The sequence below is a fragment of the Podarcis cretensis genome (assembly GCF_951804945.1).
Source record: "Podarcis cretensis genome assembly, chromosome: 2".
NCBI classification, from domain to species: Eukaryota; Metazoa; Chordata; class Lepidosauria; order Squamata; family Lacertidae; genus Podarcis; species Podarcis cretensis.
The window spans coordinates 13652410-13670906 of NC_137171.1; the positions used below are offsets into that span (position 1 = coordinate 13652410).

The 18497-nt window shown below is 42.8% G+C and overlaps 1 protein-coding gene across 2 annotated transcripts in view; it reads left to right on the plus strand.

Moving 5' to 3' along the window:
• ANKRD52 (ankyrin repeat domain 52) overlaps positions 1–18497 on the plus strand; it is a 70246-nt gene that overhangs the window by 223 nt on the left and 51526 nt on the right. For both annotated transcript variants that reach the window (XM_079966348.1, XM_079966347.1), the window contains exons 2-4: positions 6806–6889; positions 13710–13788; positions 15144–15214. In XM_079966348.1, coding sequence (XP_079822474.1) covers positions 6806–6889; positions 13710–13788; positions 15144–15214 — 234 coding nt within the window. The remainder of the gene's footprint in view (positions 1–6805; positions 6890–13709; positions 13789–15143; positions 15215–18497) is intronic.

An 18497-nucleotide genomic window follows, 5' to 3' on the forward strand; every position in this document is an offset into this window, starting at 1 on the left:
CGCCGCCCTCCTTCCCTCCCTCACCATCCTGCACAACAAACATCGGCACCAGACCCGGCCTCGGCTCCCGCCTTCCCGCGCTCGGCCGCGCCGGCTACGCAAGCTCGGGGATGCGCGGCCTAGTGTGGAGCCGCGCGCCGGGAGCGGCCCTGGGCTCTCGTCTGAGGGAACCCCGGCCTCAAGACTGGAGAACGAGGGGAGGCAGGAGAAAAGGAGCCGAGCGGGCGGACCTGGGCCCGAGCCAGATGCTGCCGCCGCCGCCGACATCCCGAGAAGGCCGTCGGCGCCCGGGCTCCGCGCAGAAGCCTCGTTTCTTTCCCGCCTAAGGCGAAGGAGCTGCTTGTTTTCCAGGCTCTCGGCTCTCTTCCTTGCCTCTGCTAGAAAATCCCTTCGCTTTCCCCTCCATCTCTGTCTAGTTAGCTATCTATCTAATCCTCGGAACCAGCTTTTTGACTCGCATTTGCACCTGCGAATTCACCCCCCCCCCATACACACGTTTCTCCTCTCCCCATTGCTAACACTTTGTGCTAGCTTCTACCTCTCTCTCTCTTTTTCCTGCTTTCTGAGATTCAAACACCTCCCTCCCCAACCTAAACGATATTTTCCCTCTGTTGCCACAGGACCTTTTGTGTATTTTTAGAAGTGGCCACAGAAAGGTGAATTTCACACACACACACATAGCATAGTATTGGGGCCAAAGAAGAACTTGCACCTGGCAGGACTTCTTTTTCTGTGCAAGTTCTAAAAGGTGCAGGAACCTTCCCCAAGTATAGACAGATTTTTCTAGCAAGCCTGTTTCTTGTCCATAGTCTGCTTCCCCCATCCATCACTGCATCAGACTTGGCCAGGTCTTTGGATTGCCTCTGTTATTTTTTTCTAATGCCCCTATTCGTTTATACAGACCAGTGTATCTGCCCATGGTTCAAGCCTCCTGTTACTTCTTAAACATCTCTCCATTTCAGAGCCTTGGAAGTTGAACCGCTGGCCCAAGGCAAATGACAATTCCTTCTGGCCAAAGTCAGCCTTGCTGCTCAGCTGCGTTGTGGCACAGATGGGCAAGAAATTTTTCATGAACTTTGTTTCTGTTCACATGCATATAAACACACTTGCAAAAGGTGACTTGCACCTTTTCTACTACTCTCTCTCCCTTTGCACCTTGTAAATCTCAAATCCTTCTAGTGCTATTGTGCTTTTGGCCTTTGTGTTGGTTTCTTTCATAGCCTGTGCATTTTCTCCATTCTTGTTACTTGCATGAGGTTAATCTTGCTTATCTCTTCCATAAAATGATCTCTTTCCATTAGGGTTGCCCTATGTTTCCCAGTAGATTGGCATCTGATCCTCATTCTGTGAATATAGCAGGAAACATATGTTGAATATCTCTTACACCCGTTGCTTCTTAGAAGATGGTAGACTTGGTGACAGTTGACCATTCAATATTTGTTACAGGATATAATGAAACCCCAAGGGTTCTGCATTAAGTATTCCTGTAACAGGGGCTTCCCTTAATGTAGAAAATAATTACTATGTGCATGAGTAAACTTAGGGATAGTAACCAAAACTATCATACTCATTTTTCTGTTTCTCCAGACATCCCAGAAACATTTATTCTTTTAATACCACCCACTTTGAGGAATTTTGCCTTTTTACTTAAGTGTGCAATGTTTACTTGGCCAATGCAGATTCACTGCAGTGCCTGAGATCACATCCAAAACACATATTTCAAGCACTATTATGGCTCCCCACAAATAATCCTGGGAACTGTACATAAAGGGTACTTGGTTAGGAGGCTCTTCACAGAGCTGCACTTCCCAGCACCCTTAAAAAAGCCACAGTTTCCAGTGTTGTTTGGGGGGTGGGGAGCCATGACTGTTAAAGTGGTGTGAGTGAGCTTTAAATGTATGGTGAAGATGTGATTTGAGTTCTAAGCTCCACCTGATCGATCTGCCTGGTGGTAGTCATTATCATCATCATCATTATTGGTGAAATGCCTTTCAGGAGTTTGGGTAGTATGAGTGGGGGGCCTTCCCTGCTATCCATCTGTTGCCATTGGGCAAAGAAGGAACAGAGCTGGTTTCTCCATGACTGTCTCTGGGCTTCACTTGCCTGAATGATAGACACTGCCCCCCCCCCGGCCTGTCTTGTATTGTACTTTTCAGGGACTTACGTGTATGTGCAAACAGATGCACTGCCTCCTCCATTTCTTGGAGCTGGAAGCCAGAATCTGGCATATATGATAATTTCTTCCAAAGCATATTCAATCGCAAAGTGCATGGCAATAATTCTCATTTATCTTCATGCCAATCCTATGAGGTAAATCATTTATATTTAGGCCTGCAAAATTCCAGGTTTTCGATAGCTTGAGCTAGAATTTTTTTGTTAGTGGGTTTTACCTCTGGACCCATTCTGGCTGGCACTAAAAATCTGAAACAGGTTCTTGGAAATTTCTAAAAAAATTCCAGCCCCATTAATGTTCCCATTATGTTGATAGATAGGTGTCATTAGGTTTTCCAGGTCCAGCACTAAAACCACACAAATGTAACTTGGATTTTTGAAGCTAAAGCATTCACCTTATTAGGTGTGTCATTCCAGCTGCTCAAGGAGGTGCCCAACTCTAAATTGTGGAGGCATGGTGATCATCTAGGAATTGTTCTTCTCCCTAAAGGAGGGATGCAGAGTCCCCTGCATTCCATCTGGATGACTCATCCTTCCCCCTTTATGCCTTCCTCCTTTTGCTGCTATATCCAAGCACTCTGGTGGAGGGAAGTAAACCTGGGGTTAGCTGGACAAAAACGCTGCATCTGGAAAGATTTGCAGAGGCTGGAGTTTTTCTTTTGGAAGACGAGATGAGCAGATGGGACTGGCAACCACTCTGCCTTTCTACTAGGCTGCACTGTGTGTAGGAGGGCCATGGGGGCATTTGGTACAGCTCTACTATATTTTCCCTCTTCTCATGGGATTGCTGTTTAGAGCTGTGCCAAGTAGATAAGGGGCCCATCTTTCTTGTGTACTTTGATTGCATGCCTATTCGGTGTATGCCTTGCAAACCAGAGCTATAAATGATAAATAATTGAGTCTTACAAGCCTTGCGTGTTAAGCATTGTGTGTGCACAAGGAAAGGCTTGGTAGAGTTATGCAGTCAAAATGAATTTACATTCTGACAAGTGTACATAGAAATATGCAGGACGTGTGTGTGTGGACTGGGTGGTATTGAAAGGTATAGCTGCTGACAGTATAGCTGAATAGGCATTGTGCCCTTAGATCCGTGTGCTTTATTTCCCCAAAACAATTGTGAAATATCTTTAGGTCAAACTCCAGGACATCTTCGTAAGTTTTAAAGGTTTAGGTTGCAATCCTAACCATGTGCATTCAGAAGTAACTCCTGTTGAATTCAGTGGGGTGACTCCTGGGTAAGTGTGGTTGGGATCAGAGCTTTAAATGCCCAGAAGGAAGTACAAATTGCAGAGAACTCAGAGGAGGTCTCCTGTGTTGTTGCATTGAAGCTTGGAACAGGCAGAAGTGCCAACATTCAGCATGACGTAAGACCTCTATTTCCTTTCTTTCGAGTCCTCTGGAATGAAGAGAAATGTTGGAAGCGGGGGAGCTTCTTGCAATTTACACTGAGCTTTGGAGCATGCAGAAGCACCAAGAGTTGTGCTGATTCTGCCTGCTGTAGAGCTTTGCATACCACAGGAATCTGGGATAGGAGAAAATGTCAGTGGCAACCCAGAATAGTCACTTGTCTACTGAGCTGAGCCAAAATTTGTGGATCCTTGCCTTTGGAACTACAGCTAGCCAGAAGATTCAGCATAATTTTCTCTTTATTACCTATCATCGGTAAAAGGCAAGCTCAGAAGTATTTGCATGCGCCGAACCTGTGAATTTAGGTAAATGTTTTCCTTCATTGACTTGGTGAATTGTAGTTACACTGTCAGTAGTCTAGAGAATTCTGGTGCATCCGCCCTGACTTGTTAAATTAAGCAATTGCTTTATGGGTATTTAGATTAATTGGCTCATTATTTATATAGCGATTTCTGTCTCACATTTCTAGTGTCCATGCACCACTCAGTGTTTCCTACAACAATTTAAAGCAATATAACATACAACAAACATTCAATGAAAAATGTACGATAGAAATAAAGTCGCAGAATAAAATGTGAAGGAAGATATGACAGGCATAGGTTTAAAGATAGGTTTAAATAAAACAGCAGCACCTTGAAGGCAAAGGCCTGTTGGAATACAAATGTCTTCCCCAGCTGGTGAAAAAAGCCAGAGGGGGGCATCCATAAGTTAATGCGTTTCATAGTATTGGTGTAGCCACCGAGAAGGCCCTATTGCTTGTCACCATCAATTATGCTTCCACCTTTAGATGCTTCCACCCTGCTTCTGATCTTAGGAAGCAGGTAGGTTGCTATGAGAGGAGGTGATCTCTCAGGAATCCTGGACCATAGCCATTTAAGGCTTTAAAGATCATCGCCAACACGTATTGTTTCTGTTCTAGGGTAATTGACTTAACACAATTGCTTTTTTAAAAAAGCAAGAAGAAATACATTCACAGAAGTCAGATATAAAAGCCTGATAGAGGCTTTTACTGAATTTGGCCCTTTGCTTCCTGTGCTTGGAAATCTCTGAATTTTAGTAGCAGATATTATTTAGTCTGTATCTCTAAGGAGGGGCCATATTTTAGTTGCAGTATGCATATTTCAGTATTAGGCCCCAGATTTCATCAGTGGCTTTGTACATATGAAACTCCCAACTTCGGTCTCTCACTGGTGTTAGGAAAGATGTCTTGAAACCTTTGAAAAAGGAGTTTGGTGTGTTGCGCTATTTAGGTGAATTGTCAATCCAACCTATTTAGAGAGATGGCTTTTTATACCTTGTTCAGATTTTTGTGGCATGCTATATTTGTTTATCTCTAGAATAAGAGAATCTCAGAATTGTAGAGTTGGAAGGGACTCCTGAGGGTCATCAAGTCCAACCCCCAGCAATGTCGGAATCTCAACTAAAGCTTTCACAGCAGATGACCGTCCAACCTCTGTTTTATTGAAATCAACATACAGTGGTGCCTCGCAAGACGAAAAGAATCCATTCCGCGAGTCTCTTCGTCTTGCGGTTTTTTCGTCTTGCGAAGCAAGCCCATTAGCGTATTAGCGCTATTAGCGGCTTAGCGGATCAGCTGTTAAGCGGCTTAGCGGATCAGCTGCTAAGCGGCTTAGAAAAGGGGGGAGGGGGGGAAACCCGCAGGAACTCGCAAGACATTTTCGTCTTGCAAAGCAAGCCCATAGGAAATTTGTTTTGCGAAGCACCTCCAAAACGGAAAACCCTTTCGTCTAGCGGGTTTTCCGTCTTGCGAGGCATTCGTCTTGCGGGGCACCACTGTACACTACATTCACAGCATTCCCCTGATCCACCAAGTTTGTAACTTTTATCAAAAAAAAGAAATGAGATTCCTCTGGCTGCAGAAATTAGTGGCCAGATTGCTCACCGATCCTCGCCTGACTGCACTGGCTGCCGATTAGTTTCTGGGCTCAATTCAAAGTGCTGGCTTTGTCCTATGACTCAGGACCACAATACCTCAAGTAATGCCTTTCCTCACATGAACCTACCTGAACCCTAAGATCATCATTTGAGACCGATCTTCATGTGCCCCCATGCATGAAAGAAGGCAGCAACATGAAAACAGGCCTTTTCCGCTGTGGCTCCCCATTTGTGGCATGCTCTCCCCAGGGTGGTTCAACTGGTGCCTTCAACCAGGTCTTTGGCTAATTAACATCTTATACCTCTTTTAAATGTGTTGGGGGGGGGAAGGTTTATTAGTTTGTTGGTTTTGTTCTTATCAAGTATTTAATGTTTTTGTCTTGCATTTGTGTACCACCCTGAGATCTACGGATGAAGGATGGTACACAAATTTGATAAATATAAATAAATAAATAAAATATGGGGACAACATTTACCTGTCTCCAGTCTGCAGGGACCTCACTTGTTCTCCAAGAATTCTCACAGATTATAGACAGAGGCAAAGTAGCTAAGTGTTCCCTTACCACCTCTTTTTGTACCATGGCCTTCAGCTACCTTCTTGCATCGTTTATTCTGTTATCACCAGGTTGGCCACTGCTTTCCTTTTGGGTGAAGACAGGCACCAGGCAATTCCGCCTTATGTCTGTCAGAATAGCAATTCTCCGTCTTCTTCACAAAAAGGACCCATGACTTGCTTCAAACACAGCTGAGGAAACCTTTAAAAATTATTTTTCACCACTCTTGCAAGCCTCTGGCCCAAAATCTGTGTCTGGGGTGAGGGCATGGCAGCCAGCTTGCCCTGTTGTAGTTTTGCACATTCTCAGGTAGGAAGACAAACATGGTACAGGTGTTGCAAGTCACTGCAGCAGTTCTGTCGCCATCCACATGTCTTGGTCCTATGTATACCATGAGATAGCACTCCAGGCCTCTCCTTCAAAATACCCTCAGAAGTCCTGGTTATGAGCTCCCAGAGGCTGCTTTTCAAGGCCTCATTTTTCACAAAGGGGCTCACAATATAACAAGGGGACAAGCATTTTGCACATGTTCAATTGGCACATGACCGTTTGGTGCATGTGCCGTTTTCGGCCCCAGAATGGGGTGGGGTGGGCATATGCACACTCTACCGATGCATGTAATGACCCAGGGTGCAACCTCTGCGCAAATGGGGAGTTGCCTGTATGTAAAAATAACAAAGATCCAGATGGAAAAAAATGAAATAATAAGCTAGCGCATAGCTATTCCCTTTCTCATCCTGCTTATTTTACAGTTGCTCTTTTCTCCTCCTCTATAGCCTCCTCTGGTCCAAGCCATCTTTAATCGTGATATAGAGGAAGTACGGTCATTGCTGAGCCAGAAGGAGAATATCAATGTACTGGTAAGTTTTGGAGAACCAGTTTTTCCTTGTAATACTGAACCTGCTTCTTTCAACTTTGCATGAAGATTACATTTTCCTATTGGCTAAGCTCCCCTCACCACCACACACACATTGTGGGTAGAGCAGGGGAGTATGAAGTGATCCATGTACTATGTGTCCCTTTTAGAATTTGTGTTTAAGAACTAGATGTGCTAAAGCAGAGGTTGGAAGCATCTTTGGGCCCATGGACACATTTGCAAACCAGCAAAGCTGTTGTGGATACCATACACACACAAACTATACGTGTGTGCACAATGCAGTCACACACATGCAATCACTCTCGCCTTCTGCTAGCACTTAGGCTTTAAAAACCACTGCTGGTTTATTTCAAGCCTAATTGTAATTTTATGTTGTGAACTGCCCTGATGTGGATAAAGGGCAGGATATAAATTTAATAAATAATAAAAAAATAATTTCAGCAGGTTGAGGGGCAGAGTAGTTGACATTTGTGGCTCCGGGGAAGGCCTCTGCAGGTGCTGGTGTGCCCGCAGGTGCAACGTTGGCAACCCATCTACTAAAGTTTCCCAGCTTAGCAAGCTTAAATGCTTGTTTTAACTATTTGATGTTTTGCCATTATGGTGCAGTGACTAGATATTGGTCATTGACAGACATGGGTTTGGAATCCAGCTTAGTCACACTCTTGGTGGGTTTATTGACTAGTTTTCATCTCTGGACCTCAGTTTCCCAATTGTAAAATGGGAATGTTGGTGAGCACAGGGTTGTTGCAGTGACAGATACAGACTGTGAAGTACTGTGCAGACGCCGAATTGGTATACAGGGTGAAAGGCCCACACATCACCAGTAAATGTTGACTTTGTTGGGAATCGGCTGTACCAGATGTATTAGTCTAGCTGTACAGAGCGGTGGGTGGCACTGGGATCAGCTGTTCTCTTTGGCACCAAGTGTGTTCTGGATTAGTCTTGTGGCCTCTGAGTGAGAACAGCCTGTGTTACAGTGGTGTTCATCTTGTTCTTGTCTAGCCCACGAAACAGTAATTGGCTCTTCATTTCATCTTAGCTCATTCAGCTGAGGTGCATTTAATATAGGCCCATTATAAGCCGATTTTGTGTGAGAAGGTGAAACTCCTAGTGTTTGAAGCAAACCAGGAGGTGTGACAATTAAATGCATCTTAGGCTGTCTCCAGAACATATCAGTAGTAGCCCAGACTCAGGAATGTGAGAAATCCAGAGTCTTGGGTATTTGAACACATGAGCAGCAAGTTTGATGAACTGGTAAAGAATACTCATCAAAGCAGATTATACATATTTGGGCCATATTTCCAGTAGGATAATAAGATGGTTTGAGCAATTAGTAGGATCTCTTTTGGATTGCATTTGTTCTGTTCTGGACGCCCAAGTTTCAGAGTGTTCTAACAATTGGATTTAAGGAGCATCCCTTAGGAAAACCTGCTTAAAAATCTTGCTGCTGCAAGGGGCCAAACCAAACTTCCTCCTAACTGTGAGCGATTCTACAACACTGTATTAGAGGAGGACTTGGTGCATTGATGCATGTTGATAGCCAAGGGCTGCTGGTTGCTCGGGAATGCAGAGGCATTTCTCCCTCTTTATTCCATGCTTGGCACAAGTGGAAGAAACAAACCAGGAAGCTGCAATTAAGCTTGACTTTTTGCAATATCTGAACTTGGGATCGTTGTTTGTATTTTCCTAACAAGCCAGGATTGTCAGCCAGCCATAAAATGAGGTCTGCCCCCCCCCCCCGGCTCATTAGGTAAAAAACAAGCCACAGTACAAGATTCAAACGTCATGGAAAACCAAGCTTAATTATGGCTTCCTGGTTTGTTTCTGCCACTCATGCCGGAGAGGAGTAAAGGAGGAGTATTTGGAAAACATGCTGCAACTCAGTGTTCATTCCAATAAGTCAGGATAGCCAGCAGCCCTGGTTTATTGTAACATGTAAACCTTCATGTTTCCTACAACTAAGAAAAGGCTGATGCGGCTGCATGATTGCCTTTTATTTAGGGGCAAAGATGTCAGTAGATGACTTGGGGGGGTGTGGAGGGGGGGAGATTTAAATGAAAAGTGGTGCTTTATGGGGTTAAACTAGCGACATGGAATCTACAAAATGAAAATGAGAATATTGTTTACCATGTTAATGGTAACAACCTATTATTAGGCAGATCCCTGATGGGCAGGATATAGTCTGCTGCCTCTTGAAATAGGCGACAAACTCTCCCAATAGTTCACATGGACTAGTTCAATCCTCACCCCCCGCCCTTCCAGATCACAGTGTGCCACATAGATAGCAGATACACTGCCAGTAAAGCACATAATTCCAGGTGACCAAACGAGTGCACTCAGCTAAATGAATCCTTGTTGCACTTTGAGTAAGATGATATCTTTTATTGGACTTGGCTCTCAGGCTGAAAATGAAACCACACTGTTGAGCGTTACAGTACTGTACTCATCTCCATTGTCTCTTGAGACGGACAGATGCCAGCAGCACATTTACCATCATGTCTAGTAGCCATTGATAGCATTATCCTCTGTGAATTTGTCTAACCCATCCAAGTTGGGGGACTATCAGTATATCCTGAGAGAGTGAATTCAATGTATACACTGTGCAAAGTACTTCCATTTGTCTTCAGAATGCGGCAGCTAGACTGGTGATTGGGAGCGGCCGCGGAGACCACATAACACTGGTCTTGAAAGACCTACACTGGCTCCCAGTACGTTTCCGAGCACAGTTCAAAGTTTTGGTGCTGACCTTTAAAGCCCTAAACGGCCTCAGTCCAGTATACCTGAAGGAGAATCTCTACCCCCTTCTGGTGGTTCCCTCGCTGCGAGAAGCCAAGTTACAGGGAACCAGGCAGAGGGCCTTCTCGGTAGTGGCACCCGCCCTGTGGAACGCCCTCTCACCAGATGTCAAAGAGAAAAACAACTACCAGACTTTTAGAAGACATCTGAAGGCAGCCCTGTTTAGGGAAGCTTTTAATGTTTAATAGACTATTACATTTTAATGTTCTGTTGGAAGCCACCCAGAACCAATCTCTGGTTCTAACATTTTCAGAGAAGGAAACATTCTGGGTGGTATTCAGTGCTAGTCTTACTCAGAGTAGACCCCTTGAAGTTAATGAGCACAAGTAACTTAACTTCAGAACTGTGACTTCACTGAACACAACCCTCTCTCTGCATATTATTCATTATTTTGGAAACCTCTGTTGTGCCTCCCCTGTTGCTTACTTTTTTCAAAATTTGATCCTGGCCTGATCCCAAAACTTCCTGTATCTGATGGAGATGGCTAAGCTTGATGTCGCTGGAGCATGTTACAATATAATATGCCAGTTATATTTTGAGTCTGGTGTGTCTCATCTCCAGGAAGGGGTCTTATCTGTTAGTTGTTACACTTGTGCCACAGATGACAGCATGAGTCAGTTAGGCTCAAGAGCTATAGGTCACTTCAAACACAGTATCTGAATTCAAACTCTTGGTACATTTTGATGAAGTACCTAAAGATGATCTCTGAAGTTCTGAAAGCTTATTTTGATTTCCCCCAACAGAAATTCTGATAAATGTTAGCTCACATATTTTCTACTTCTTATTCTCGGAGACAACCATAGTGGTAACTGATACTTTGCAGTGGTTCATTCTAGTTTGTAATAATAAAATATTAGATATTCAGGGGCAAGTTTCTTTTCTTTCTTTTTTTGTATGGTCACCCTGCTTTGGGTCCATTGATTAAAAGCTTAGGAGGAAATTACTTGGTAAGCAACTCATGTGATATTTTCCTATCCATGCACCCTGGAATAAAAAAGATTTACAACTTGGTCCTAATTATATTTGCTTGTAAGTTCCACTAAATTTATAGAACTAGTGTTCTTGTGCATAAGATTGCAGAATGAGGGTTAAATGCTTTCCTCTGATCTTGGTTGTGCACTTTGTGTGTGTGTTAGAGGGGACCTAAGTAGCTAAGAATTAAAAAATAGAGTTGCTTGGAATGGATCAGCTCATCTGTGCTGATGCACAGTTTTCTACAGCTGAGAAATGAAATTTAAGTTTGGCTTGATTGCTAGACTTTCTTGCTCTTTTTTATTTTTTCACTTACTCTTTTTTCTTTCTTTTTAACAATGAGAGAGATGCCTCTGGAACCATAGGGGTGAAAAGCAGGTTGATGAGGATGATAGTAGTAGTAGTAGTTGTTGTTGTTCAGGACTCAACAACCCATGTTTCAAATTGGCTTCGACTTTTAAGTGTGGGGCTGTGTCCTTTTAACACTTTACACATTTGATCATTTGGCCTTAGAGCACTGATATCCTTCTGAGCAGTTAATGCCAAGCACTTGGCACCAAACCCAAAGGCCAAATGCTAGTTGATTAGACGCAGAACCTAAGTGGTGCTTCCTGCCTTTTGATAGCCTTGATTTTATGCCTTATCAGAGCTGTTTGCCTTGCTCTTAGGATTTGCTTGTTTGGGGCATGAAGTTTAGAAGCAAATGAAGTAGCAAGGTCTACATCCAGAACAACCTTGCTTTGTCTTTGAGAGAGTCATTCTTCCAAGTGTCCAGAATAGTTTGAAGATGTTTGTTGGAAATTTCAGCCTCACTTTTAGTGCTCAGCTCAGCTCAGCTGCTATACTCTAATGCAGGGGTGGGGAACGTTTTCTAAGAATAGATTAAACTTTTATTAAAACAAGAAAGTAGAATATTTTATTAATAAAACAATAAAAATAAAAATATTAGATTGAAATTTTGAAATTCTCTGAGGGAGGACCTGATGGGTCAGAAATGCACTGGATTATAAACTTTTGAACATCAAATGGTTTATTCTACCCCTTTACTCTCCCCCTGCCCCCCCCCCATTTGCCTGGGGTTTCCCTCTTTTTCTACTCTTACATTATATAAAGGCCTTACCATGTTGCAGGAGTGATACAGTCATCAAACTCTGATTGCATTCCTTCTTGTTCTGTTTACCACAGCATTTGAGATTGCTTAAAAGCCTTAAGATGTATTGTTTGTTTAATACAGTGGTACCTCAGGTTACATACGCTTCAGGTTACAGACTCCACTAATCTAGAAAGAGTACGTCAGGTTAAGAACTTTGCTTCAGGATGAGAACAGAAATTGCGTGGCAGTAGCAGGAGGCCCTATTAGCTAAAGTGGTGCTTCAGGTTAAGAATAGTTTCAGGTTAAGAACAGACCTCCAGAACGAATTAAGTACTTAATCCGAGGTACCACTGTAATCCAATCAACTGTAGTGGTGCTGCTATAATCACTAATATTAGTTTACTTATTTCATTTATAGTCAACCATCCTTCCATCATGGGACTGAATGTGTACATGAAGTTTCCAGATATTCTCCCATCTTAGCATTAACCAGACCTAGACCTGCTTAACTTTAGCAAGATGGTTGCATCAACATTCCCTCTAGCCATGCACTGCTGCCTTTGAGTCTTTGATCTAAGATATATGCAGCAATGTGAATTGGGTTTGTATCATTTTAAAGCACTGCTTTCAAAAGTATTTCACTAGTCATCCTGAAAGAGAAGATATTCCTTAAGAGGAGTTCACACGCGATTTCTGTTCTCATTTCCATTTTTCCATTTCAAGCTATGTGTGAGAGCTTTTTTGTTATGTTTCTTTTTGAAGCTTTTGGATTTTTTTCTGGGATTTACCAATTTGTGTAGTCTTGATGGCAATGATAGACATGTCAATGCTTCTTAAATTCATATAATCCTTTCAAAGTCAATGTCAAGTTTTTGAAAGGCTAAATTAAGGTCTCTTAGACTTAGAGCATATTAGGTAAGCACATTACAAAACATTGCACTACATTAATTGGCTCTAACTCTCTGTTCAAGAACAGATTATTATTATTATTATTATTATTATTATTATTTGGTGGTGGTTGTAAGTTTTTAATGTTTGATGTTTTTGCTATGCTTTTATTATGTTGGAAGCTGCCCAGAGTGGCTGGAACAACCCATTCAGATGAGCAGAGTATAAATTATCATCATCGTAGTTAAGCTATCGTGTGAGACTCATTAAAAGCAACCAAAGCAAAAGTTAGATGAGTAAATCCTCCAACAAGATATCCGTGTTCTGAGTTTACTAAGCTCATTTAACTTGGCAGCAGTTAAGAATAGTCAATCAAATTTGAATGCAGTGCCAGCCTTTTGAATCAGTATCCTACATAGGTCATGTCACTGTGATCAGCTAGTGAGATCCAGCAGACCAGCCAGTGTACCTTCCATTGTTACTGGGGAAAAGCAATGGGGCAGAACAGGCATATGGATTTTCTTCTTACAGGGTGTACAGTTGCTCCTGGCTGAAGGTGATCCACTCTTTAAGCAAACTTTCATGGCTTGTGGCAGACACGTTTTGAGGGTTGCAGTCAGTAATGCCGTGGGTTAACAACCAGGTTTAAAATTTCGGCTACTTTGTCTTTGCACAACTTTTCCTATATACCAACGTCTTAAGCTTCAATTTGTCACTGGATAGATAAGCTCAGAGATATTGCTAGATATTTCAGCACATCAAGGTAATTGGTCTATAGACTGAAAAGATTGGATGGCAACATCAGCATGGAACAGTATTCTAGTAGCTGGTCCCATTGCACAATGGGACTTCCCCATATGCCCTTGAATCTGTTCTAGGGGTTCCCCCACCCCTCTGGAGCAGGAAAAGGGGAGGAGGCGAATGTTCTGTTGCACAAGCACAAACCATTGCACTGATGAAACAATTGCCGTGGTGCTATGTTGGATTCCTCTCATGGCTTTTAGATTCCACTTTAACACCTTCCATTTATCTCTGTTGTGTTTCCCCAAACCAGGACCAAGAGAGACGAACCCCTTTGCATGCAGCTGCATACTTGGGAGACGCCCCTATTCTTGAACTCCTAATACTATCAGGTAAGAAGTGAAGGTGTATGTTCTGGTTGATAAGAGGTGAAGGAGGTCAGGTCTAGCAGCTTCAGGGCATTTGCTGAAAACCTCTTCCTATCCTGAGGGAACTGGTGGCAGTTTGGTGCAGACTTGTATATATCACTGCCTAAACTGTCAGGGGGGCAGAGTCGCAGAGAGGATCGAGTAACACTGATAGATCCTGTGCAGTCCTGCAGTTGAGAACACTGACTTTAAACTGGGGTGGTAGCTGTATATTCCATGTTCAGTTCCAGCTTCAGACAAATTGCTATTGCTCATCCTCTGTTAACAGGCCTTTAAGGCAGGAATTATAATGATCTACAATTTAAACAGTCACAAGAATGAATGAGAGGATCGTAAAGTGCTTTCATATTAAAAGTGCTAAAGTTAGCAGATTGCTACTAGTAATATTATTGGAGTCATGATTCTGCAGCAGCAAAGATTTATGGAAACGTTCGAATTCAGTGAAGCTATTTTGAAACAGACAGCTCTATCCACTGTAACTCTTCCTGTGTAGATTGCAGGGCAGAGTTGGCTTTCTGGACAGTGAAGCCAGCACAGATGGTTCTCAACGCATATGCTAAATGTCTCCAAGTTAATCGTAATGGAAGAAGTTGGCTATTGATACATAATTTTAAAAACAAGTGTTAGTTTTTGAAAGCTGCTGGTTTTCAGATATTTCTCTTTTGATGAGGATTAGGACACTAAATCATGTGATCCTACTTGTACAAACTAATTATTCTTCCTTTTCAAGCATGTTTAAGCATGGCTTCTGAACATGGTATCTTTCGTTAAGAAGAATTTTGCATCTCTGTCCTTGTGAGAAAGTTCTGTGAGTCAGAGGTTCTTTTCATTTAAACAACTGGACTGCCTTTATCAGTTGCACAGTTAAAGTTAGTGGAAGTGAGACTGGATTTTGTACAGTTCAGGAGGCCAACATAACATTAACCTTGAGATGTGTGTGGTATTGATAATACCATGCTCTTCAGTCGAAGCAATAGCACAATCAATATGTGCACAACTTATTTGCAGATTAGCTTTTTGAATGGTGGGCATTTTCTGAATACAGTGCCAATGTTCTCTTCCTCTTAATCTGTCTGCTGCCATTTTTGTTGCAAAACAAATAAGACCCATATCTGCAAATACATGGTAAGATAATGGCTACAATCCTAGCTCCACTTACCAGGAAGCAAGCCCCATTGAATTCAGCAATACTTCTGAGTAAAACATGGTTAGGATTGCATTTTAAGGGGATAAATGGATTCTAATATTGGGTGCAGGGACAAGGGATGCTTTTCGTCAGTATATGATCTTGCTTTATCTCTCCTATCCACCTTGGGCAGGTGCTAACGTTAATGCAAAGGACACCCTTTGGCTAACCCCGTTACACCGTGCTGCAGCTTCTCGCAATGAGGTAGGTACTAGTTCCTTTGACCTGTTTTCATTCATCCTGTTAAAGTGGCAAAGGAAATGCTCTTTCTCATAGGTCCCTCCTACAGCCACCCTTTCGGCAACTTCATTTCCCCCTTCATATGCCAGTGCTTACCCTGGGTCACAATGAAAACCAGTAGCTATCTTGATGTCTGCAAATAGGAATTACCTTAATCGTGAAAGGTGGAGCAAGACCTGTTGCCTTCCTTGCAGTTCATCTTTGTGGGCCTTATTGTGACTTAATGTAGCTGTGTAAGTTTCAAGTGAGGAGGGGTCCTGCTACATCTTGTGTCCCTCAGATTTCCGATTGCTGTAGCCAGTACCTTCCCCCTCCCCTTTAATTAACATGGATGGACAAATCAGTTGTGTACCTGAAAAGAGTATGAAGTCAGAGTTACCTGTCCTTGAAGTTTGCTGGAATGAGGGAAATTACAGAATAGTGTGTTACGTTCCATAACCCCCATTCCATGGTCAGCATTTCTACTGAATGCCTATTTTGTCTGAATTAAGCTTCAATTTGTTACCCTTACTCTTGTCTATTACCAATTCAAAACATGGGCCGACTTCCCTGGAATTTGATGGAAAGGAGAGAGAGAGTTGGGTATCATTAGTACGTTGGTGACACCAAACCCTAAAAATTAGTGGTTTAATGTGAATGCTAAATAGAACAGGGTACAAGATGGAACTAGGACATTGGCCAAGGGGTCTAACAGGAATCCCCCAGCAGCACCTTCTAGAACCACCTCTGGAACTCCACGAAATGAAGCCTGCAAGTCCTGTCTCAGTCAGATGGTTACGAGAGTTGATGGTATTGAAAGCTGCCTAGATGATCTTGCAGAACCAACAGAGAGATATCCCCTCTGCCAATTCCTGGTGTATATAGCCCACTAAGGTGACTAAATCTGCCTCCGTCCCATAATCAGACTTGAAGTAAGATTGAAATGGATCTAAATAATCCACCTCGCCTACCTGGAGTGTGATGCCACTCACAAACTCAGGCGTCTTGCCCAGAAATGGAGTGTTGGGGACAGGCAAGAGAAATTATCCAATATGATGAGGTTCAAGGAAGCTTCTTAAAAGACATTAGGGCCCTTGCTCGGTCAGTTCCCTTGGCAGCTATTATAAGCCAAGAAGGGCAAGTGTGGAGCACACACGTAGGTAGGCCTCACCCTTCCATGGATCCTGTCCACATGCCTGAGCTGTACAAATTGAAACTGTCCCCTATAACTGGACAAGTTAGTCTAGGCTTGTCACCTGGTGCAGAGAAAGGATCAGGCAGGAAAGCTCAGTAAAAGCTCCTCCACTCCCAACTTTTTGTCCCAAAACAGCTAATTTAGGACTGTGTAGAAAATAAGGTTAGTAACTTTTGTACACTTGTTTGCAAGGCTTCACTGGTTTACTTTAAAGTCATAAATCAATATTCTGTATCCCAGAGTGCCAAGATCTGCAATTTCTGCCCAAGTTGAATACGTTATGGACCTAATCTGGCCCTGTGTCACAGAGACAAGGCTGCTCCCAGTAAGCATTTTTAGCAGGATTAGGAATGGAGATTTGCGCAGAATGCATGGATGTGGAAGCTCCCTTTTGCCCACAGACACACACATGCACACTCAGGGATCTAAATAGTGCAGTAAACTAAAGTTGCCTTAATTTTCTCTCAGACTGTTCTTTTTAAAAAAATAAAATAAAATGTTGGTATTAATATTTTATTGAAAAGGTTTCAATTATAAAGAAATAAACTGATACAAAGAAAAATAAAAAGGCACAAAAATGTGTAGGAATATATACAGTAGATATATATATATATATATATATATATATATGCAAATACAGTGGTACCTCATGTTAAGTACTTAATTCGTTCCGGATGTCCGTTCTTAACCTGAAACTGTTCTTAACCTGAAGCACCACTTTAGCTAATGAGGCCTCCTGCTGCCGCCGCACCGCCGAAGCCCGATTTCTGTTCTTATCCTGAAGCAAAGTTCTTAACCTGAAGCACTATTTCTGGGTTAGCGGAGTGTGTAACCTGAAGCGTATGTAACCCAAGGTACCACTGTATACGAAAAATACCGTAACCCATCCATTCTTTTATATATTTGATATTATTATCACAGTCTGTTCTTGACACAGCATTGTAGAAAATGCCACCCCTTTCCTGACTGATGTATTATCTTACACGCTGCTACATTAATTCAGAGGTAGAGAAGTTTGCATTGCCGTGAGTAGGATAACATCCATAACTTGATAATAGAGCAGCTTTTCATCCTAAGGGTGCTGTTGTAATGTGTTGCTATATTTCTCTGTAAAAGCAGAAAGTCGCTTTTTTTTTTTTTTTTGTACAGATGATTGTGGAGTAAGTTTTATGCCCTTAATTGCACAAAGACTGGGCTCCCAAGAGACTGTCCTCTTGGAAAAGCTTCCGCTGTTCCTCAGCAGAGTCTGTTAACTTGCGTAATTGCCTTTTCCTGCTGACCTCACAGCTTCAGGCCATTTCCAGCAGCCGAGAAGCACCACTTAAGCTGGCTCAATTAATTCACCTCTTTGCTTCAGAAAAGCGTCAGCATTTTTATTGGTGCTTGACTTCCAGGGGCAGGGTGGGTGGTTCCTACTCCTGAGTTTGTAAGGCAGCGAGGAGAGACTGTGGTATATTTCCTTAGGCAAATGAGGAAAAATGTAGGCCCCTGGGCTGCTTTTGGCTCCTGCCAAGCTTCTTACACCTCGCGGGCCACCAAAGAGCATTGGTTAGCTACAGGATCACAATTACTTAGTGGCAGGATCACTCTAGAAGTCACCTGCGGTGGCTTCAGCAAACTGTATGGGTTGAATCCGACGAAGTCATTATGTGAGCAAAATGACATGCTTGTACAGTAGTAGTATCATTGCTACTACAGTGGTACCTCGGGTTAAGTACTTAATTCGTTCCGGAGGTCTGTACTTAACCTGAAACTGTTCTTAACCTGAAGCACCACTTTAGCTAATGGGGCCTCCCGCTGCCGCCGCGCCGCCGGAGCACAATTTCTGTTCTCATCCTGAAGCAAAGTTCTTAATCCGAGGTACTATTTCTGGGTTAGGTCTGTAACCTGAAGCGTTTGTAACCTGAAGCGTATATCACCCAAGGTACCACTGTACTGTTACTACACTTATTGTTCATCATTCCCTAGCAGGTCCCGGGATTTAAAATTCTGTACGGTGGTACCTTGGTTCTCAGACTTAATCCGTTCCCGGAGTCAGTTCGACTCCCGAAACCATTTGAAAAGCAAGGCTTC